This window comes from Leopardus geoffroyi, chromosome B4, assembly GCF_018350155.1.
Source record: "Leopardus geoffroyi isolate Oge1 chromosome B4, O.geoffroyi_Oge1_pat1.0, whole genome shotgun sequence".
Classification (NCBI taxonomy): Eukaryota; Metazoa; Chordata; class Mammalia; order Carnivora; family Felidae; genus Leopardus; species Leopardus geoffroyi.
Window position 1 is genome coordinate 38,722,803 of NC_059341.1, and position 17,860 is coordinate 38,740,662.

The window sequence follows — 17,860 nt, forward strand, 5'->3', positions numbered from 1 at the left end:
CGAGACCCAGTATTTTCTAAGGTCATAGCAGGTGACAGGTTCATTTACCATCACAAATTTCTATAGGCCAACATTACATAAAATCATGAAGGGCGTGAACAGAGTGATACTTTTTCAGTGAAATTCCTAGTGTACAATGTTTAAACATGTGGATTCACTGGTACATTTTTACCACTATGATTAAATTGAGACAACTCTAGTTATGAGTTTAGTTATAACTGAACTCCACTTCAGAGGCCTGATTAAGAATAATGAATTAAGTTTTCATCAGACCATTTTAGAAAAACTCACTTTATTCACTGAGAGAATAAAATTTAAGGGGAGAGAGGCCTCCATCTTCCTCAACAAAAGAATCATGTCAACAAGAACCCAATAAAAGTGAGAATAAACTGAGGGTAGATGGGGGGGGGGGGCGGGGAGGAAGGTGAGGGTGGGTGATGGGCATTGAGGAGGGCACCTGTTGGGATGAGCACTGGGTGTTGTATGGAAACACTTTGACAATAAATTTCACATTAAAAAAGAAAAAAAAGAACCCAACAAAACCTTCTACACTCAGTTAAACTCATTACTGTCAGAAATAAAAGTTAGCTTGGTCCAAAGACTCAGGACTATAAAGAATACAAGCTGAAACCCCTTATTTTACCATAAACTATTATGACAATAAAACCAGGAATATATTCAGGCCATATTAACTACTTATCAGGAGCATGAAAGAATTCCATGTGTCATTACCAAACAAAAGTCAGCCTAATTTTCAAGTATATGCAAATGAAATGAGTTAAGGTCTGTGATTTTCTTTGAAATACTTCAGCAACAACAATAGAAAACAAAAAAGGAAATGGATTATGTGTGGTTAAATATGTTAAGTCAGGATGATGGATACATTATATGATTCATTATATTCATTATATTAGATTCTATTATTTGAAATTTTCCTGAGCAAATATTAAATGCCTGCTTATATTTAAAAAATTAAAAATCAACTATCATCATAAATTTAATTTACAAATAAAAATTTAATAAAAATATTTCCACTTATAAACCACTTATTTTAAGTAGCATGTGCTATTAAAAAATACAGCACAACAGGTTAATTTGGACAATACATTTAAGTTTTCTGTCATGGACTTTATTTTTAGATGAAGTGCATACTGAGCAATCCAGTGGCTCATTTATACCCTAAATTAAGCAGTAAATCTACTACCTAAACTTTGGGCCTAACAAGACATTTGAAAGTATGTTCCACAATGTCCTTCAAAACAAAATAAGCAAATGACTAGAGGCAAGATAGTGTAATTGCTTTTTAAAAAAATTTCAGCAATGTTGGGGTGCCTGGGTGGCTCAGGTGGTTAAGCGTATGAATCTTGATTTAGGCTCAGGTCATCATGTAACGTTGGTGGGATCGAGCCCCGAGTCAGGCTGTATGCTGGGTGTGGAACCTGCTTGGGATTTTCTCTCCCTTTCCCTCAGCCTCTTCCCAACTGGCACACCCACCCTCCCTCTCTCTAAAAAATAAAAAATAAATAGATGAGTTCAACAATGTTTCCAGAGACTTCTAATTCCACACACAGGTCTGTACCACCAAAGTAATGTCAACAAAACTAAAGAGCTCCCTAGATTCCCTTCTAATGCAGATTTCAGCCAAGAACGCACAGTTCTGCACCTGGCAAGGAGAGGGGGTCTTTGCCCTTGGGGGTAGTGTCACAGGGCTGGAAGTGAACCTGACCTTCACCTCTAGGGCAGCTCTGTGTCACTCCCCGAGAGTGCTGAGGAGGAGCACTGACAGACAGGGTTGAAATACCACAAGAGAAACACACAGCGCATCTCCACAGGTGGTACAACACCTGAGGGGCAGTCCGGTTAGACATCTATGTTTTGCTATCTCTAAGACTACAAAGGTCTTAGAGGCCAAAGAGAGGGTTCAGATTGGACACCGTCTCACCTGCAGAAGAACTCCCACAAGTCCAGATTTTGAATTCTCTGAATTCTTTTAATTCTGTGGCGATCCATTGTTTTCCCAAAGAGACTAGCAACTTCATTATACTCATGTGTTTGATTGTGCAAAGGAATAAGCTGGAAAAAGAAGTTTGCATAGTTTTACTGGGGCCCTTTCCGCTCTTCCACAGTGGGGTTCATCAGCTCTGCTCTTACCTGATAGGGCACGTCAGTGTTCACGTTCTCCCAGTGCGGGGGCATGGGGATAGCCTCGTTTTCACATATATAACTTTACATAGCAAAAGACAAGACAAAATATTAGAAGCTGTTAATAATCATTGTCAGTGCTTTAATTTCACCTTTTCTCCAAAGCTGAATTTTCACGTCTAGGGCATTGTGACAAACGCAATGAACTGAAGCTCTCGGCTCTTTATTTTCAAATATTTACTGCATGTCTTCTGTGTGCTACTTTTTTAGGTGCGGAATTGAAAACTCTGGTGGAAAACATCCAGTCTTAAATAACATCAAAATTTCACAAACAGTTGTTTAATGCTGTCATGTTTTTTTTTTAATTGTCACAATTCCCTTAAAATATAAGGAAGATTTTAGATAAAGGAAAGGAATTTCCAAGAAGAAATGAAACTCTTGATTTAAAATCAAAACAGAACAAAACCCTCTAAAAGACTGATACTGCGTATCAAATAAAATCCAAACCTCTTGGCAATACATGCAATGTGCTTCAAGCTCTAACTCACACCTAAGCCATTCTCTGTTTACTGCCCTCTCTTCCCCATACACAGCCTGCATTAGTTCACCCAGTGAAGCCAGCGAAACTTTGAAAAACCTGCCCACCAAGTTGAAGCCACTGGATGTAAACACAGAAAAAAAGTAAGTTAGAGGGCTTAATGGCAAAAGGTTGAAAAGGACATACTAATCCTCCTTGGGGACTGGAGGTTACTGGAAGAAAGTCATAAATTTCAAGCCTATCTTTAGCTTAATTTCTAAAGCTCATTTTAATTTTTGAAAAGATCCTACAATCATATGATTTGAAAATTAACACATATAAAGAAACAACACATATAAAGAAACAGTGAAAATTAATCTGTCCAATTTTCAACTCTTGCCCCAACTCCAAGTAATCAGTTTTGTTTTTTTTTTGTTTTTTTTTTTTTTTTTAAGTCTTTCGGGGTATTCTTCCAGACTTCTTTAGGTTCACACAAGCCAAATTTTTCCCCCACACATAAAATTTACGGGGTTTTTCTGCAACCATCCCCTCCCCCCAACTTAATATGTTCTTAGAGATCTTTCTGCATCAATAGATAGAGAGTAACCTCATTCCCAGCCCCTACCACAGAACCTGGCTCATGTAATACCTGCTGGTTGAACAAATGAGTGCAATCTATTTTGCAGATGCAGAAAATTCCATGGTACCAACATACCATAATTTATGTAACAAGTCCCTTGTTGATGGTATTTAGCATGTCTCTGACTTTTTGCTACTGTTAAGAATGCTGCAAAACCACAAATTGATTCTTCTGCCATCTTACCTGTCTACTTGTTTATCTGTAGGAGGACATCTGTGAGATGGAATTTCCGGGTCAAAGACTATTATTTAGATTCTGGCAGATACTGTCCAAATGCCCTCTCTGAAGGTTATGCTCATTAACATTACCACCAGAAATGTAGAGTATCCCTACTTCCAACAACCTCTCCAAAAAGGCACATTATCAAACTTTTGAATTTTTGACAATCTGATAGTAAAAAATTGTCTGGTGTAATTTGTACTTCCCTGATTCTGAGTGAGGCCAGATGATTTGCTGGTCTTCTACCATTCAGAGATTCCTAGGAGTACTTTATATATTACAGAGATGAGCCCTTTATGATCATGAGTAACAATACTTCTCCCAGTTGTTGCTTGTTTTTTGTTTTTGTTGGTTTTTTTTTTTTTTTTACTTTGCCTGGAGTACCTTTTAGCTATGTAAAAGGGTTTTTTTGTTTGTGTTGTTTTAATTTTTATGTAGACCATAGCCTTAATTAATTGTAATTTCCTGGCCAGTAGGAAATGTGAACTATTCACCTTGTGTAATACACACTTGATATATTCCTGCATAAATAATTTCTGTATCAACACCCACTTACCAGCATCGCTCTACTCTGGCATACCAAACTGTTCTCCTCTGCTATTATCCTGCTTATTCTTGTCCATTCTGGTTAATTCTCTCCCTCTCCTGTCTTTGCTCTATGATTTGTATCGTCTGTGACAGAACAAAGTGTTCGGCCCCATAGTGTTGTTGCTTCTCTCCTCCAAAGTATACCAGAAATAATAACGTACAATTACAATAACATTTTCCGTTATTATGTCCCATTTTTTCCCTAGATTACATACCCTTGGGAAGCTAAGAAATTCGTTTATTATATTCCTTGTGCCTAAGAATAAAGATATGATGTGGTGGGTAAGAAAATAATATCCTCCACATTCCACAGCAGTACTAGGGCATTTGTTATAGAAGTGCTTGAATAACTTTTAAATCAGGATGCTAAAATATAAGCCAAAAGCCTTAAGAAACAGACTGATAGAAACTTAAAGCATTTCTTTCCTTATTTGAATCCTTGTTTCAAAATATCTCCTTGGAAAGAGCAAAGGGGTATCCCTTCCAATTCACATGCTACCATTTTTTTTGTTTTATTTTATGTTCTTTGAACAGCAATATTTACTTGAGGGACCATGACAGAAAGTAGGAGGTATGCTCTCGAAGATTTTCCCCTTCAATTTCATTCACAGGAATAACAAATACTTACTCTTTTCTGGCATCTACAGCTCTCTTTTAGGGCTGTGTACCGCCAGAGAAACCAAACAGGACAATGTGCGACCCAGAGCCAGGAGCAGAGGGCTGTGCTGCCGTCCCACTGAGCTCACACCTTCTTTAGGTCTCCTTTGGTCATTACAGATTTGGAATCACTCCCAGGAGTTGCCCAATGGGGCTCAGTGGAGGTAGAGAAAAAGGGGGCAAGTGCCTAGGAGTTATAAGTAGCCCATATAACTGGATGGCTCTAGAGTATTTACAAGTTAATTCAAACCTACTTCAGCAAGCTATTTTAAGGATTTAGGGCAGAGACCATATGGCATTCTGTGACCATCCTAAAGACATGAAAAATGTAAATACAGAAGGGGAAATGAAGAGCATAACAGGAAAGGAAACAAGGGCAGACAACCATCATACTGTACTTCATCAACTAATGCAAAATTCAGCCATGAAAAGACCAACATGAAGATCGTTAAATAAGCTACCCAAACATTTTCAGTCTATTTGTGCCTCTGTCAAATACTCAAAAAGAGGAGGAAAGCCCACTCTCTCTATCCCTGTTCTCTTTACAATACCTGAAAGCACTGATAGAAAAGGGGGCTCTTTTTATTAAGCGCTGTTTTCCAGTGATGAGATTCATTTGCTTCATTTCTGTAGGCAAAGACAAAGATATTAGATAGGCGGTAGGGACAGATTGTGCTACAAATAGTCACGGAGATGTGTAGCCACAGCACATGGCGATCCGGAACCATGGCACTTGGGGAGGCGCTGGTGAGCACAGTGTATCAAGGACCCCTTGCCACACATCTATTCATGACATCCTAGGAGCGCCATTCAGGGAACATGGCTTCATCATTCGGTCACACAAAGGATGCTAGGCTCAGACTGCTAAGTACACAGGGTCCGTACCTTTCTGTAGCACACTTAAGCTTAAGCTGAGGCTACGGTGCAAGACTTAGGAAAATGAAGAGTATTAGAAAGAGAATAAAATTATAGTACCGAATCTTCTGGTCAGTTTATGAAATGGGAAGTGTACTTTGATTGCTCCAAAAATTTTGGGAATGATAAAAAGATACACTACCACTATAAAACTGAAAGAATTCACAGAATTTCAAAAATTGGTACATTTCTGGCCTTCTCTACACCGTATACCAAAACCAACAATAGAAAATCTAGCTAGACTAAATATGTGCTTCTTCAAGAGGTTCTGGTGAGGTAAGACTAATAACTAACTGGAAGTGTCATCTTCTCTCTTCTGTGCCTTAGCTGTGGCACTGTTACCAGATCCATGTCTTCGTTCCCACAAAGGTTAGTGCTGAGGCTTACTTTGAGATCCCAGTCAGTGTATCTTATCTAATTGGCATCATTCCATTCCAAAATAAAGAGCTTTGCCCATCCAGGCAAATACTGTAAAATATAAAGTGTGCCCTGCCCTTTTCGGATTCCCCTAGGTTCTGCACACACACTGGCATCACCGCTGTGCAGGAAAAAGCAAGATCACCTCAGCACAGGAGGCAAAGGCTGCAGGGTCTTCTACTACCTCACTCTGAGTTTCCTCTTCACCATTTTTACCAAGAGCACCTGAGTCAGCTTATGGCAAAACAATTGGAGCTAATTTTGCAAATAGTACATTCGAAATGCTGATGATACCTTTGATGCAGTATCATCATATAGAGGGGCTGGTGGAATTAAATTATTGAATGTGACTCCTATTCTTTGATAAAGACATTTTTTAACAAACTGTATGGTCTGAGAGAAAGCTCTCCCCAAAATACAGTTTATTAGCAAATATTCTTTCAGAAACATGTGGCTTGCTGAATTAAATGTGTTGATAAACTTCATCCTCTACATGAAGCCTGATGTGTGTGCATATCACTACGTCCTAGTATTGCTTCAAACTGGCACTTGTACACAAGATGTCTGAAAGGTCTAGCGAATACCTTCTGTCTACACTGTAGCAAAAAGACAAATGTCAGGGCCCTTGAAGGCAGCCTATTTAGCTAATGTCATAAAAAAGCAGTTATGGGTTAGTTGGGAAGAAGAATATAATGGTTTTAATTCTCAATAATAAAAACTTTGGGGGGACAATAATGATTAGAGATTTGGTTGCATCAATCTCTTACTGGACAAATCCCCTTTACCATTTCTGGGCCTTAGTTCATCCAAGGGAATTTTCTTAGGTGTCACCACCCGCCCACACCACAACACAACACAACTCTGCCATAAAGACACTACTCATAGGCCAAAATGAACAAATCAGGAGACTATAGATGCTGGAGAGGATGTGGAGAAATGGGAACCCTCTTGCACTGTTGGTCGGAATGTAAACTGGGGCAGCCGCTCTGGAAAACAGTGTGGAAGTTCCTAAAAAAATTAAAAATAGAACTACCCTATGACCAGCAATAGCACTGCTAGGAATCTACCCAAGGGATACAGGAGTGCTGATGCATAGGGGCACTTGTACTCCAATGATTATAGCAGCACTTTCAACAATAGCCAAATTATGGAAAAAGCCTAAATGTCCATCAACCGACAAATGGATAAAGAAGATGGGGTTTATATATACAATGGAATACCACTTGGCAATGAGAAAGAATGAAATCTGGCCATTGGTAGCAATGTAGATGGAAATGGAGAGTATTATGCTAAGTGAAATAAGTCAGGCAGAGAAAGACAGATACCATATGTTTTCACTCATATGTGGATCCTGAGAAACTTAACAGAAGACCAGGGGAAGGGGAAGGGGCAGGGGGGAAGTTACAGAGAGGGAAGGAGGCAAACCTTAAGAGACTCTTAAATACTTGAGAACAAATTGAGGGTTGATGGGGGGTGGGGGAGAGGGGAAAGTGGGTGATGGGCATTGAGGAGGGCACCTTTTGGGATGAGCACTACATGTTGTATGGAAACCAATTTGACAATAAAATATATATAAAGAACAACAACAACAACAAAAAGACATTACTCATAGAAACTAGGATGGAACATCTATATGACTGAACCACGTGGCAGCCAAAATATGCTTTATTAAGAAAGCCTTCCAGAGCACCTGGCTGGCTCAGTCAGTACAGCATGTGACTCCTGACCTTGGAGTTGTATGTTTGAGCCCCACATTGGGTGGAGAGGTTAATTAAAAATAAAACCTTAAAAAACAAAAAGGCTCCCCTTCTAGGTCTTGTATGCCTCTATGCCACAAACAGCTGAAACCAACAGCTTGAAACTAAAAGAGTTGAATCCGACAGGTTTTTCATGGGATATCTAAAACCATGCCCATAGATCATGGATGAAATCCAAAGTAGGACTGATTTCCAGATTAGCTGGCTGTTCTGTGAAAGAGCCAATGAAATCAGAAAATGGCAAAAGGCAACATCCATTAAAGAAATAGTTTTCTGGTAAAGACACTAAGAGATGGGTCGTTCAGCTGAACTTTGGTCTTAAAACTATCACCAGCTACCTTTGACTTTGTTACTTAACCTCTCAGATGGATCCTTAAAATACAAAGATTCCCAGATATTTCAATGATGAACAAAACAACAGCTAAAAAGTGTTTTGTGTTCCTTAGAGGAAAACTGTTACATAAGCTCAAAAGATATGACAATCTCCATACATGTTAGTATTGATAAGCATACAAATATTCCTTTACAAAAGGTAATGTTGTGCAAGATTTTAAATCTTGAATTTTTATAGAGAGATTTTTGTATATGACAAAAAGAATTTATTTCACTGTGCACAAATATATTAACTGATTCTCATCTTCACAACTGTAGATTTTACTGTATCAATATGCTAAAAACACACAACTATTAGGGGAAAAAAACATACCTGCAAAGTCTATCTTGTAGCTGAATTTGGAAGTAGTAAAAGAAATGGCGCCACAAGGGTTTGTTTTGAAGCTTTTTTCGATATCTTCACTGCTAACTGTACACTGAATGTTGGTGTCCGGCTTTAAGACAAACCAGAGAGTGTCATTTACCAGCTGTTCATGTCAATGACTTGGCCACAGAGGCGGTTCTGTGGTCACAGAGACAGAGACTGGAGTGATGAGGGGAACTGACTGAGCGCCTGTTCTAGTTCCCACACACAGGGAGAATCACGGCTAAGCAAGCGTGTGCAAAACGGTGTAAGGACTTCCAGCGGAGAAACTCCAGCAACTGGTGAGAATCCCTCTCTCCAGATTGTTACAATTTCTACAAACGATTACAATAATTACAACTTCCTAACCAGCTCAACTTAAAACTTCTTTAGGTAGGCTTCTAAGTAAAGAAAGACCACCAAGCTTCTGGGTACTGGCTGAAATTCACTAGCTGTGACTCTGGACAGATTCCGTTAGCCTTTCTGAGTTTTGCTCTCTTTGGCCATGAGACAGAGTGTTAACATCTGCTTCAGAGCTGCTGTGAGGCTAAAGTAGAAAATATACCTGCAACATCTAACATAATACCTGGCGGACACAAGGTGCTTAATATGGGCTTGCTCTCTTCCCCTCCTCCTCGTTCACCAAATGGAACTTGGAGTTGTTCAGCCATACTGAGACTACGCAACTCAGTCACACTCGCCTCTGTACACACAGTGAACTCGCACTGCCTCTTCTAAATACATGATTGAGGGGCGCCTGGGTGGCTCAGTCGGTTGGGCGTCCGACTTCGGCTCAGGTCATGATCTCACGGTCCATGAGTTCGAGCCCCGCGTTGGGCTCTGTGCTGACAGCTCAGGGCCTAGAGCCTGCTTCAGGTTCTGTGTCTCCCTCTCTCTCTGCCCCTCCCCCACTCACGCTCTGTCTCTATCAAAAAAATGAATAAACGTTAAAAATAAATAAATAAATACATGATTGAGAAAACCTGGGGAAAGGAGAAGGAAAAGGACTAGAAGAATTTCTCATTTTTCTTTTAGTCAAGCTACCTGATTTCCTTAAGGTTTGATTTCCTTCCAGGTCTGCACTGCTACTTTGTGCGTCAGCAAAGTGATGCTGAGTGAAGGGGACGCCCTTGTGCTACATTCTGGAAAGGAGGTACCTGAAACATGTGCCACTTCCCGCACTCCGCCAGGTAAAACCAGCCCCACTGGGTGTCTGACGTGTCCATCTCATCCATCTCACTATTTGCCGTTCCGGGTAAAAATTCTTCTGCTTTGTGAAACATCTCCTGAAAAGCCAGAAAGGGGCAGAAGAAGAAATATACATTTCTTAACAATCAATGTACTTTTTATACATCTTTTTTCTTCTTACAAAGAACTGTATTCCAAGTGTCCTTACCACGGTGACACTTCAAAAATACCATCCTCTGGGGTGCCTGGGTGGCTCAATCAGTTAAGTGTCCAACTCTTGATTTTGGCTCAGGTCATGATCTCATCATTTGTAAGATTGAGCCTCACATCAAGGCTCTGCACTGACAGCATGGAGCCTGTTTGGGATATTCTCTCTCTCTCTCTTTCTCTGTCCCTCCCCTGCTTGCACTCTTTTTCCCTCTCTCTCAAAATAAATAAATAAACTTAAAAAATAAAAATACAATTTTCCCTGGCATATTGACTCTGAAGACAAACATTTAAAAAGGCTGAATATCACTGCTTAACAAATAAAACAAATAATAATACACTTAAGTAAGATATATCAATGCGCCAATGATTTAAGATATTTCAATATCTATAAGCACTCCAAATTCTCAGTACAGAGCCAAGAAATTTCTGTCTTACCATATGTTCACATATTTGGTCAAAAGAATCCATGTATCACATTAGTTAAAACCAAATACACCTGAGTTTTGTTTTAAACATTCATTACTTCATTTAATGACATGGAAAGATGTTTGCAATCTATAGAGTTAAGTAAAAAGGAAGATTACAATATATAGAAATAGTATAATCCAATTTTAATAAAAAAATTCATCTATATTTACCCACATGAATGTATTTGGATGTACATGTATGTATGTGTATATATACACACACACATACAGGCACGCACACACACAGAAGAAAGTTTGGACGTATATACAATTTATCATAGTTTTTTTCTGAGTGTTAGGATAATTTGCAGTAACTCTTATCTAGCTCTTAAAATATGCCAAGCACTAAGTGCTGTACATATAATAGCTCATTTAGGACTCACAACAATCCTGTAAAATAGGTATTATTATCCCAAATTTATAAATGAGGAAACTGGAGCACAGAGAGGTCATACAAAAAGGAAGCCAGGATTCAAACCCAGGCAGTCTGGACCCAGGGCCTGTGCCTGTAACCACCATAATATACTGCTTTGTACTTCATCAATGATGACTTTATAATCATCACTATATCAAGTAACTCATGTACACGTGATCTTTGAAAAGTTTTAAACATTCTTGGGTAGAGACTAGGATGAAGAGAGGGTCACCAGAAAAAGGGCAATGAGGTTAGCCAAAGAAGACTAACTATCTGGAATGTGTCCTCAGGGTTTCTGAATAAATTTAAATTGCACAATTAATATATGAAAATATTCTCCTTGCAAAAAGTCAAAACATTCAAGATAAAACTAAAAACGTTTTCGACCATCATCACTTCCATTTCTGATATCTTCTCTCCTTCCTTCCTCAGGGTTAACCAAGACTACCAACATACTATGTGTGTTTCAGATGTGTGTGTGTGTGTGGCCGGGGGGGGGGGGGGGGGAGGGCGGTTAACCATATACACACATACAAACATATAGTTATCGGTGATTTGTTAAAAATTGTATTTACTACAGCTTTGATTTATTTTACAAAGAATATGTAACTACTTGAGTAATTTATAAAACATTTGTTTTAAATTTCATTACTTAAGATGGTCCACCCTGTATCCAGAAGCTGTATAACCTAGGATAAGTTTCTAATTACCTCGTCTAGGCCACAGTTTCTGCTTCATAAAATGGAGATTAAAGGCTCCTTCCTCATTGGGCTCTTGTTAGAAATGAATGAGATAATGCAGTAAAGTACCAAGTACAGTACCTCAGCTCAATGAAGGGGGCTTGTTATTTTTTATTCATGTTTGGAAACTTCTCCAAGGAATGCTTTACGATTATTTTCTGGATTTTTCCTTCATGTTTTAAAGTTGATTGGCTGCTAAGAAATGAAAAATAGAACACCCTAGGGTCAAGAGCTTCAGGTACAGGACCCACTATTTGCCTTATACCTTTCAATCAGAAAATAAAGCCAATGGTTTAAAATTTAAGATCAATTGTTCATATTAACTATTCCAGCTCCTGCTCTTTCTTCTATTATTGTTCACATCATTTGTTCATTCCACTGTGAGAAAGCAAGAATGACCTAAATTTATTTTTTCTTCTGAAAGTAACTCCCAAAATTTAGAAAGATGAGTTTAAAGGTAATAGTTAAGGTAAATATTTGGCTTAGGAGTTCTATCTTTTTTTACTAGAAGAGGGAAATAAAAACAAGAAATGGGAAACAGAAAATACCCTTTACACAGTATACATGCATCACTTGTGCTTTGCTATGTCACACTGTCCCAAAGATCACACTTTAAGCCAGGCTACAAATGTAAGTACTTTACCAAAGTCCTTCCAGAATTTCCTGTCATAAATAGCTTTAGGTGGGACCTAGGACAGACTCATATTTATCCCTATTTTGGAGAGGGCATCACTCTTGATTTCAGCTCAGGTCATGATCCAAGGGTCATGGGATCAAGCCCCACATAGGGTTCCACACTGAGCGTGCAGCCTGTTTAAGATTCTCTCCCTGTCTCCTCTACCTCTTTCCCTGGCGTGTGCTCTCTGTCTCTCAAATAAAAGAAAAAAGAATTGAAAAACAAGATAAAATTATGGAAAATAATGAAGCAGAAAAGAAGAGGGAAAGAAATATATTGGATCATGAATGTAGACTCAGAGAACTCAGCAACTTCATAAAGTATAACATTCATATCATAGGAGTCCCAGAAGAAAAGAGGAAAAGGGGGGTAGAAGGTTTATGTGAACAAATTACAGCTGAAAAATTTCCTCATCTAGGGAAGGAAATAGACATCCAACTCCAGGAGGCACAGAGAATTTGAATCTAAATCAACAAAAGCAGGCCAACACCAATACATATCGTAGTAAAGTTTGCAAAATATAGAGATGAGGGAAACATTTTAAAAGCAGCAAGGAAAAGAAATCCCTAGTTTACAAGACAAACAAGGTTAGCAGCAGACCTCTCCACAGAAACTGGGCAGTCCAGAAGGGAGTGGCATGATATATTCAACATGCTAAATGGGAAAAATATGCAGCCAAGAATATTCTATCCAGCAAGGTTGTCATTCAGAAGAGAAGGAGAGATAAAGAGTTTCTCAAACAAAAACTTAAAGAGTTCATGACCACTAAATTAGCCCTCCAAGAAATATTGAAGGGGACTCTTTGAGTGGGAAAGAAACACCAAAAGCAAAAAAGTCTAGAAAAAAAAAACAAACAGAAAATCTCCAGAAACAATGACTTAACAAGTAAATCAATGGCACTATTCATATCTATCAATAACCACTCTGAATGTAAATAGACTAAATGCAAAAGACACAGGGTGTCAGAACGGATTAAAAAAAAAACAAAAAAACAAGACCCATCGGGGGGGTGCCTGGGTGGCTCAGTCAGTTAAGCGTCCAACTTCAGCACTTCAGCTCAGGCCACGATCTCATGGTTCATGAGTTCGAGCCCCACATGGGGCTCTGTGCTGACAGCTCAGAGTTGGAGCCTGCTTCAGATTCTATGTCTCCCTCTCTCTCTGCCCCTCTCTCATTCATGCTCTGTCTCTCCGTGTCTCTCAAAAATAAATAAACATTAAAAACAAAAACAAAAACAAAAACAAGACCCATCTATATGCTGCCAACAAGAGACTCATTTTAGACCTAAAGACACCTCCAAATTGAAAGTGAAGGGATAGAGAATCATTTATCATGCTAAAGGACATTAAAGAAAGCCAGAGTAGCCATACTTCCATCAGACAAACGACATTTTTTTAAATGTTTATTTACTTATTTTGAAAGAGAATGAGTGTGAGCAGGGAAGGGGCACAGAGAGAGGGAGAGAGAGAATCCCAAGCAGGCCCTGTGCTACCAGAGCAGAGCCCAAGGCAGGGTTCAATCTCACGAACCGCAACATCATGACCTGAGCCAAAACCAAGAGTTGGATGCTTAACCAACTGAGCCACCCAGGCATCCAGGCAAACTAGATTTTAAACCAAAGACTTTAACAAGAAATGAAGAAGGGCAGTATATCATAATAAAGGTGTTTATCCAACAAGAAGATCTAACAATTGTAAATACTTATACCCCCACTTGAAAGCACCCAAATACATAAAATAATTAATAACAAACATAAAGGAACTCTGATAATAATACAGTAATAGCAGGGGACTCTGACACCCCACTCACAGCAATGGACACATAATCTAAGCAGAAAATCAACAAGGAAACAATAGTTTTGAATGACATACTGGACCAAATGGACTTAACAGATATATTCAGAACATTTCATCCTAAAGCAGCAGAATACACATTCTTTTTGAGTGCACATGGGACATTCTCCAGGATAGATCACATACTGGGTCACAAATCAGCCCTCAATAAGTACAAAAAGATCGAGATCATACCATGCATATTTTCCAACAACAATGCTATGAAACTTGAAGTCAACCACAAGAAAAAATTTGGAAAGACCACAAATACATGGAAGCTAAATAACATCCTACGAAAACAAACAAATGGGTTAATCAGAAAATTAAGTACAAAATTTAAAAAATACATGGAAACAAATGAAAATGAAAACATAACCATCCAAAACATTTGGGATGCAGCAAAAGTGGTCCTAAGAGGGAAGTATATAGCAATACACGTCTAACTCAATAAACAAGAAAAATCTCAAATACACAACCCAACCTTACATCTAAAGGAGCTAGAAAAAGAACAACAAATGTAGCCTAAAGCCAGCAGAAAAAGGGACATAGTAAAGATTAGAATAGGAATAAATGATAGAGACACAAACAAAAAAACTCAAGAAGAACAGATCAATGAAACCAGGAGCTGTTTCTTTGAAAGAAGTAATAAAATTGATAAACTTCTAGGCAGACTTATCAAAAAGAAAAGAGAAAGGACCCAAATAAATATAATCACAAATGAGAGAGGAGAGATCACAACTAACACCACAGATATACAAACAATTAAAGGAGAATATTATGAAAAATTATATGCTAACAAACTGGGTAGAAGAAATGGATAAATTCCTAGAAACATATAAACTACCAAAACTGAAACATGAAGAAATAGAGTATTTGAACAACTAATAACCAGTAAAGAAATTGAATCTGTAATAAAAAATCTTCCAACCAACAACAGTCCAGGATCAGATGGCCTCCCAGGAGAATTCTACCAAACATTAAGTGATTAGTTAATACCTATTCTTCTCAAACTGTTCCAAAAAAGAGAAATGAAAGAAAAACTTCCAAACTCACTCTATGAGGCCAGCATTACATTGATTCCAAAACCAGACAAAGATCCCACTAGAAGAGAAAATTACTGGTCAATGTCCCTGATGAACATACATGTGAAAATTCTTAACAAAATACTAACAAATCGAATCCAACAGTACGTTAAAAGAATCATTCACCAGGATCAAGTAACATTTATCCCTGGGCTGCAAGGAGGTTCAGTATTTGCAAATCAATCAACATGACACACCAAATTAATAAAGAAAGGCTAAGAACCGTGTGATCCTGTCAATAGATGCAGAAAAAGCATTTGACAAAGTACAGCATCCATCCTTGATAAAAACCTTCAACAAAGTAGGGATAGAGGGAACGTACCTCAACATCATAAAGCCCATATATGAATGACCCATAGATAATATCATCCTCACTGGGGCAAAACTGAGAGCTTTTTCTCTACAGTCAGAAACAAGATAGGGGTGTCTGCTCTCACCATTGTTATTCAACATAGTACTGGAAGTCCTAGCCTCAGAAATCAGACAATAAAAAGAAACAAAAGGTATCCAAATCAGCAAGGAAAAAGTTGAACTTTCACTATTTACAGATGACATAATACTCTATGTAGAAAACCTGAAAGACTCCAAAAAATTGTTAGAACTTGATATATGAAGTTGTATATGGTATCAGTAAAGTCTCAGGATACAACATCAAGGCACAGAAATCGGTTGCATCTCTATACACCAATAATTAAGCAACAGAAAGAGAAATCAAGGAATCGATCCCATTTACAATTGCACCAAAAACCATAAGATACCTAGAAATAAACCTAACCAAATTGGTAAAGAGACCTGTACTCTGAAAACTATAGAATGCTTATGAAAGATACCGAAGAGGACACAAAGAAATGAAAAACATTCCATTCTCATGGGTTGGAAGAACAAATATTGTTAAAATTTCTATACTACCCAAAGCAATCTACACATTTAATGCAATACCTATCAAAATACCACCAGCATTTTTCACAGAGCTAAAACAAACAATCCTAAAATTTGTATGGAATCACAAAAGACCCCAAATAGTCAAAGCAATCTTGAAAAAGAAAAGTAAAGCTGGGGGCATCACAATTCTGGACTTCAAATTATCTTACAAAGTTATAGTGAGCAAAACAGTATGGTACTGGCACAAAAACAGACACATAGGACAATGGAACAGAATAGAAAACCCAGAAATGGGCCCCAACTATATGGTCAACTAATCTTCGACAAAGCAGGAAAGAATATCCAATGGAAAAAAGACAATCTTTTCGACAAATGGTGTGGGAAAACTGGACAGCTACATGCAGAAGAATTACACTGGACCACTTTCTTACACCATACACAAAAATAAATTCAAAATGGATGAAATACCTAAATGTGAGATAAGAAACCATCAAAATCCTAGAGGAGAACACCGGAAGCAATCTCTTTGACATTGGCTTTAGCAACTTCTTACTAGACACATCCCCTGAGGCAAGGGAAACAAAAGCAAACATGAACTATCAGGACTTCATCAAGATAAAAAGCTTCTGCACAGTGAAGGAAACAATCAATAAAATTAAAAGGCAACCTTCAGAATATTTGCAAATGACATATCTGATAAAGGGTTAGTTTCCAAAATCTATAAAGAATTTATCAAACTCAGCACCCAGAAAACAAACAATCCAGTTAAGAAATAGGCAGAAGACATGAACAGGTATTTTTCCAAATAAGACATCCAGTGGCTAACAGACATATGAAAGTATCATCAGACTCAATATCACTCATCATCAGGGAAATACAAATCAAAACTACGGTGAGCTACCACCTCACACTCCTCAGAATAGCTAAATTTAACAACACTGGAAACAACAGATGTTGGTGAGGATGTGGAGAAAGGGGACCCCTCTTGCACTGTTGGTGGGAATGCAAACTAGTGTAGCCACCCTGGAAAACAGTATGGACGTTCCTCGAAAAGTTAAAAATAGAACTATCCTATGACCCAGCAATTGCACTACTAGGTATTTGCCCAAAGGATACTAATTTGAAGGGACAGACACACGCACCCCAATGTTTACAGCAGCATTTTCAATAATCGCCAAATTAATGGAAAGAGCCAAATGTCCATCGACTGATGAATGAGAAGATGTGATGTGCATATAAATAAACAAACAAACATACATAGATACACACACACAATGGAATATTACTCAGTAATTAAAAAAAAAATGAAATCTTGCAATTTACAGTAACATGGATAGAGCCAGGGTGTATTATGCTAGGCAAAATAAATCAGTCAGAGAAAGACAAATACCATACGATTTCACTTATATATGGAATTTAAGAAACAAAACAGATGATGATAGGGGGAAAAAAGAGAGAGAGAGGCAAACCATAAAACAGACCCTTAACAACAGAGAAACAAACTGAGGGAAGGTGAGCGGTGGATGGGTTAAATGGGTGATGGGTATTAAGGAGGGCATTTGTTGTGATAAGCCCTGGGTGTAAGTGATTAATCACTGAATTCTACTCCTAAAACTAATATTACACTATATGTTAACTAACTGGAATTTAAATAAAAACTTGAGGGACGCCTGTTTCATTCTTAGGTTAAGCACCTGACTCTTGGTTTCTGCTCAGGTGACGATCTCACAGATTCATGAGTTTGAGCCCTACATCCGGCTCTGCCCTAGGAGTAGGGAGC

The 17,860-nt window shown here is 38.3% G+C and overlaps 1 protein-coding gene across 5 annotated transcripts in view; it reads right to left on the minus strand.

Moving 5' to 3' along the window:
- PARP11 (poly(ADP-ribose) polymerase family member 11) overlaps positions 1-17,860 on the minus strand; it is a 66,060-nt gene that overhangs the window by 11,658 nt on the left and 36,542 nt on the right. For 3 of the 5 annotated variants that reach the window (XM_045467186.1, XM_045467189.1, XM_045467185.1), the window contains 5 exons: positions 9,746-9,874; positions 8,559-8,679; positions 5,315-5,390; positions 2,152-2,224; positions 1,943-2,073 (listed from right to left, as the gene is read on the minus strand). In XM_045467186.1, the coding sequence (XP_045323142.1) occupies positions 1,943-2,073; positions 2,152-2,224; positions 5,315-5,390; positions 8,559-8,679; positions 9,746-9,874 (530 nt within the window). Of the gene's footprint in view, positions 1-1,942; positions 2,074-2,151; positions 2,225-5,314; positions 5,391-8,558; positions 8,680-9,745; positions 9,875-11,689; positions 11,804-17,860 lie in introns of those variants that run through there. The other 2 variants (XM_045467187.1, XM_045467190.1) reach the window with 2 other exon arrangements.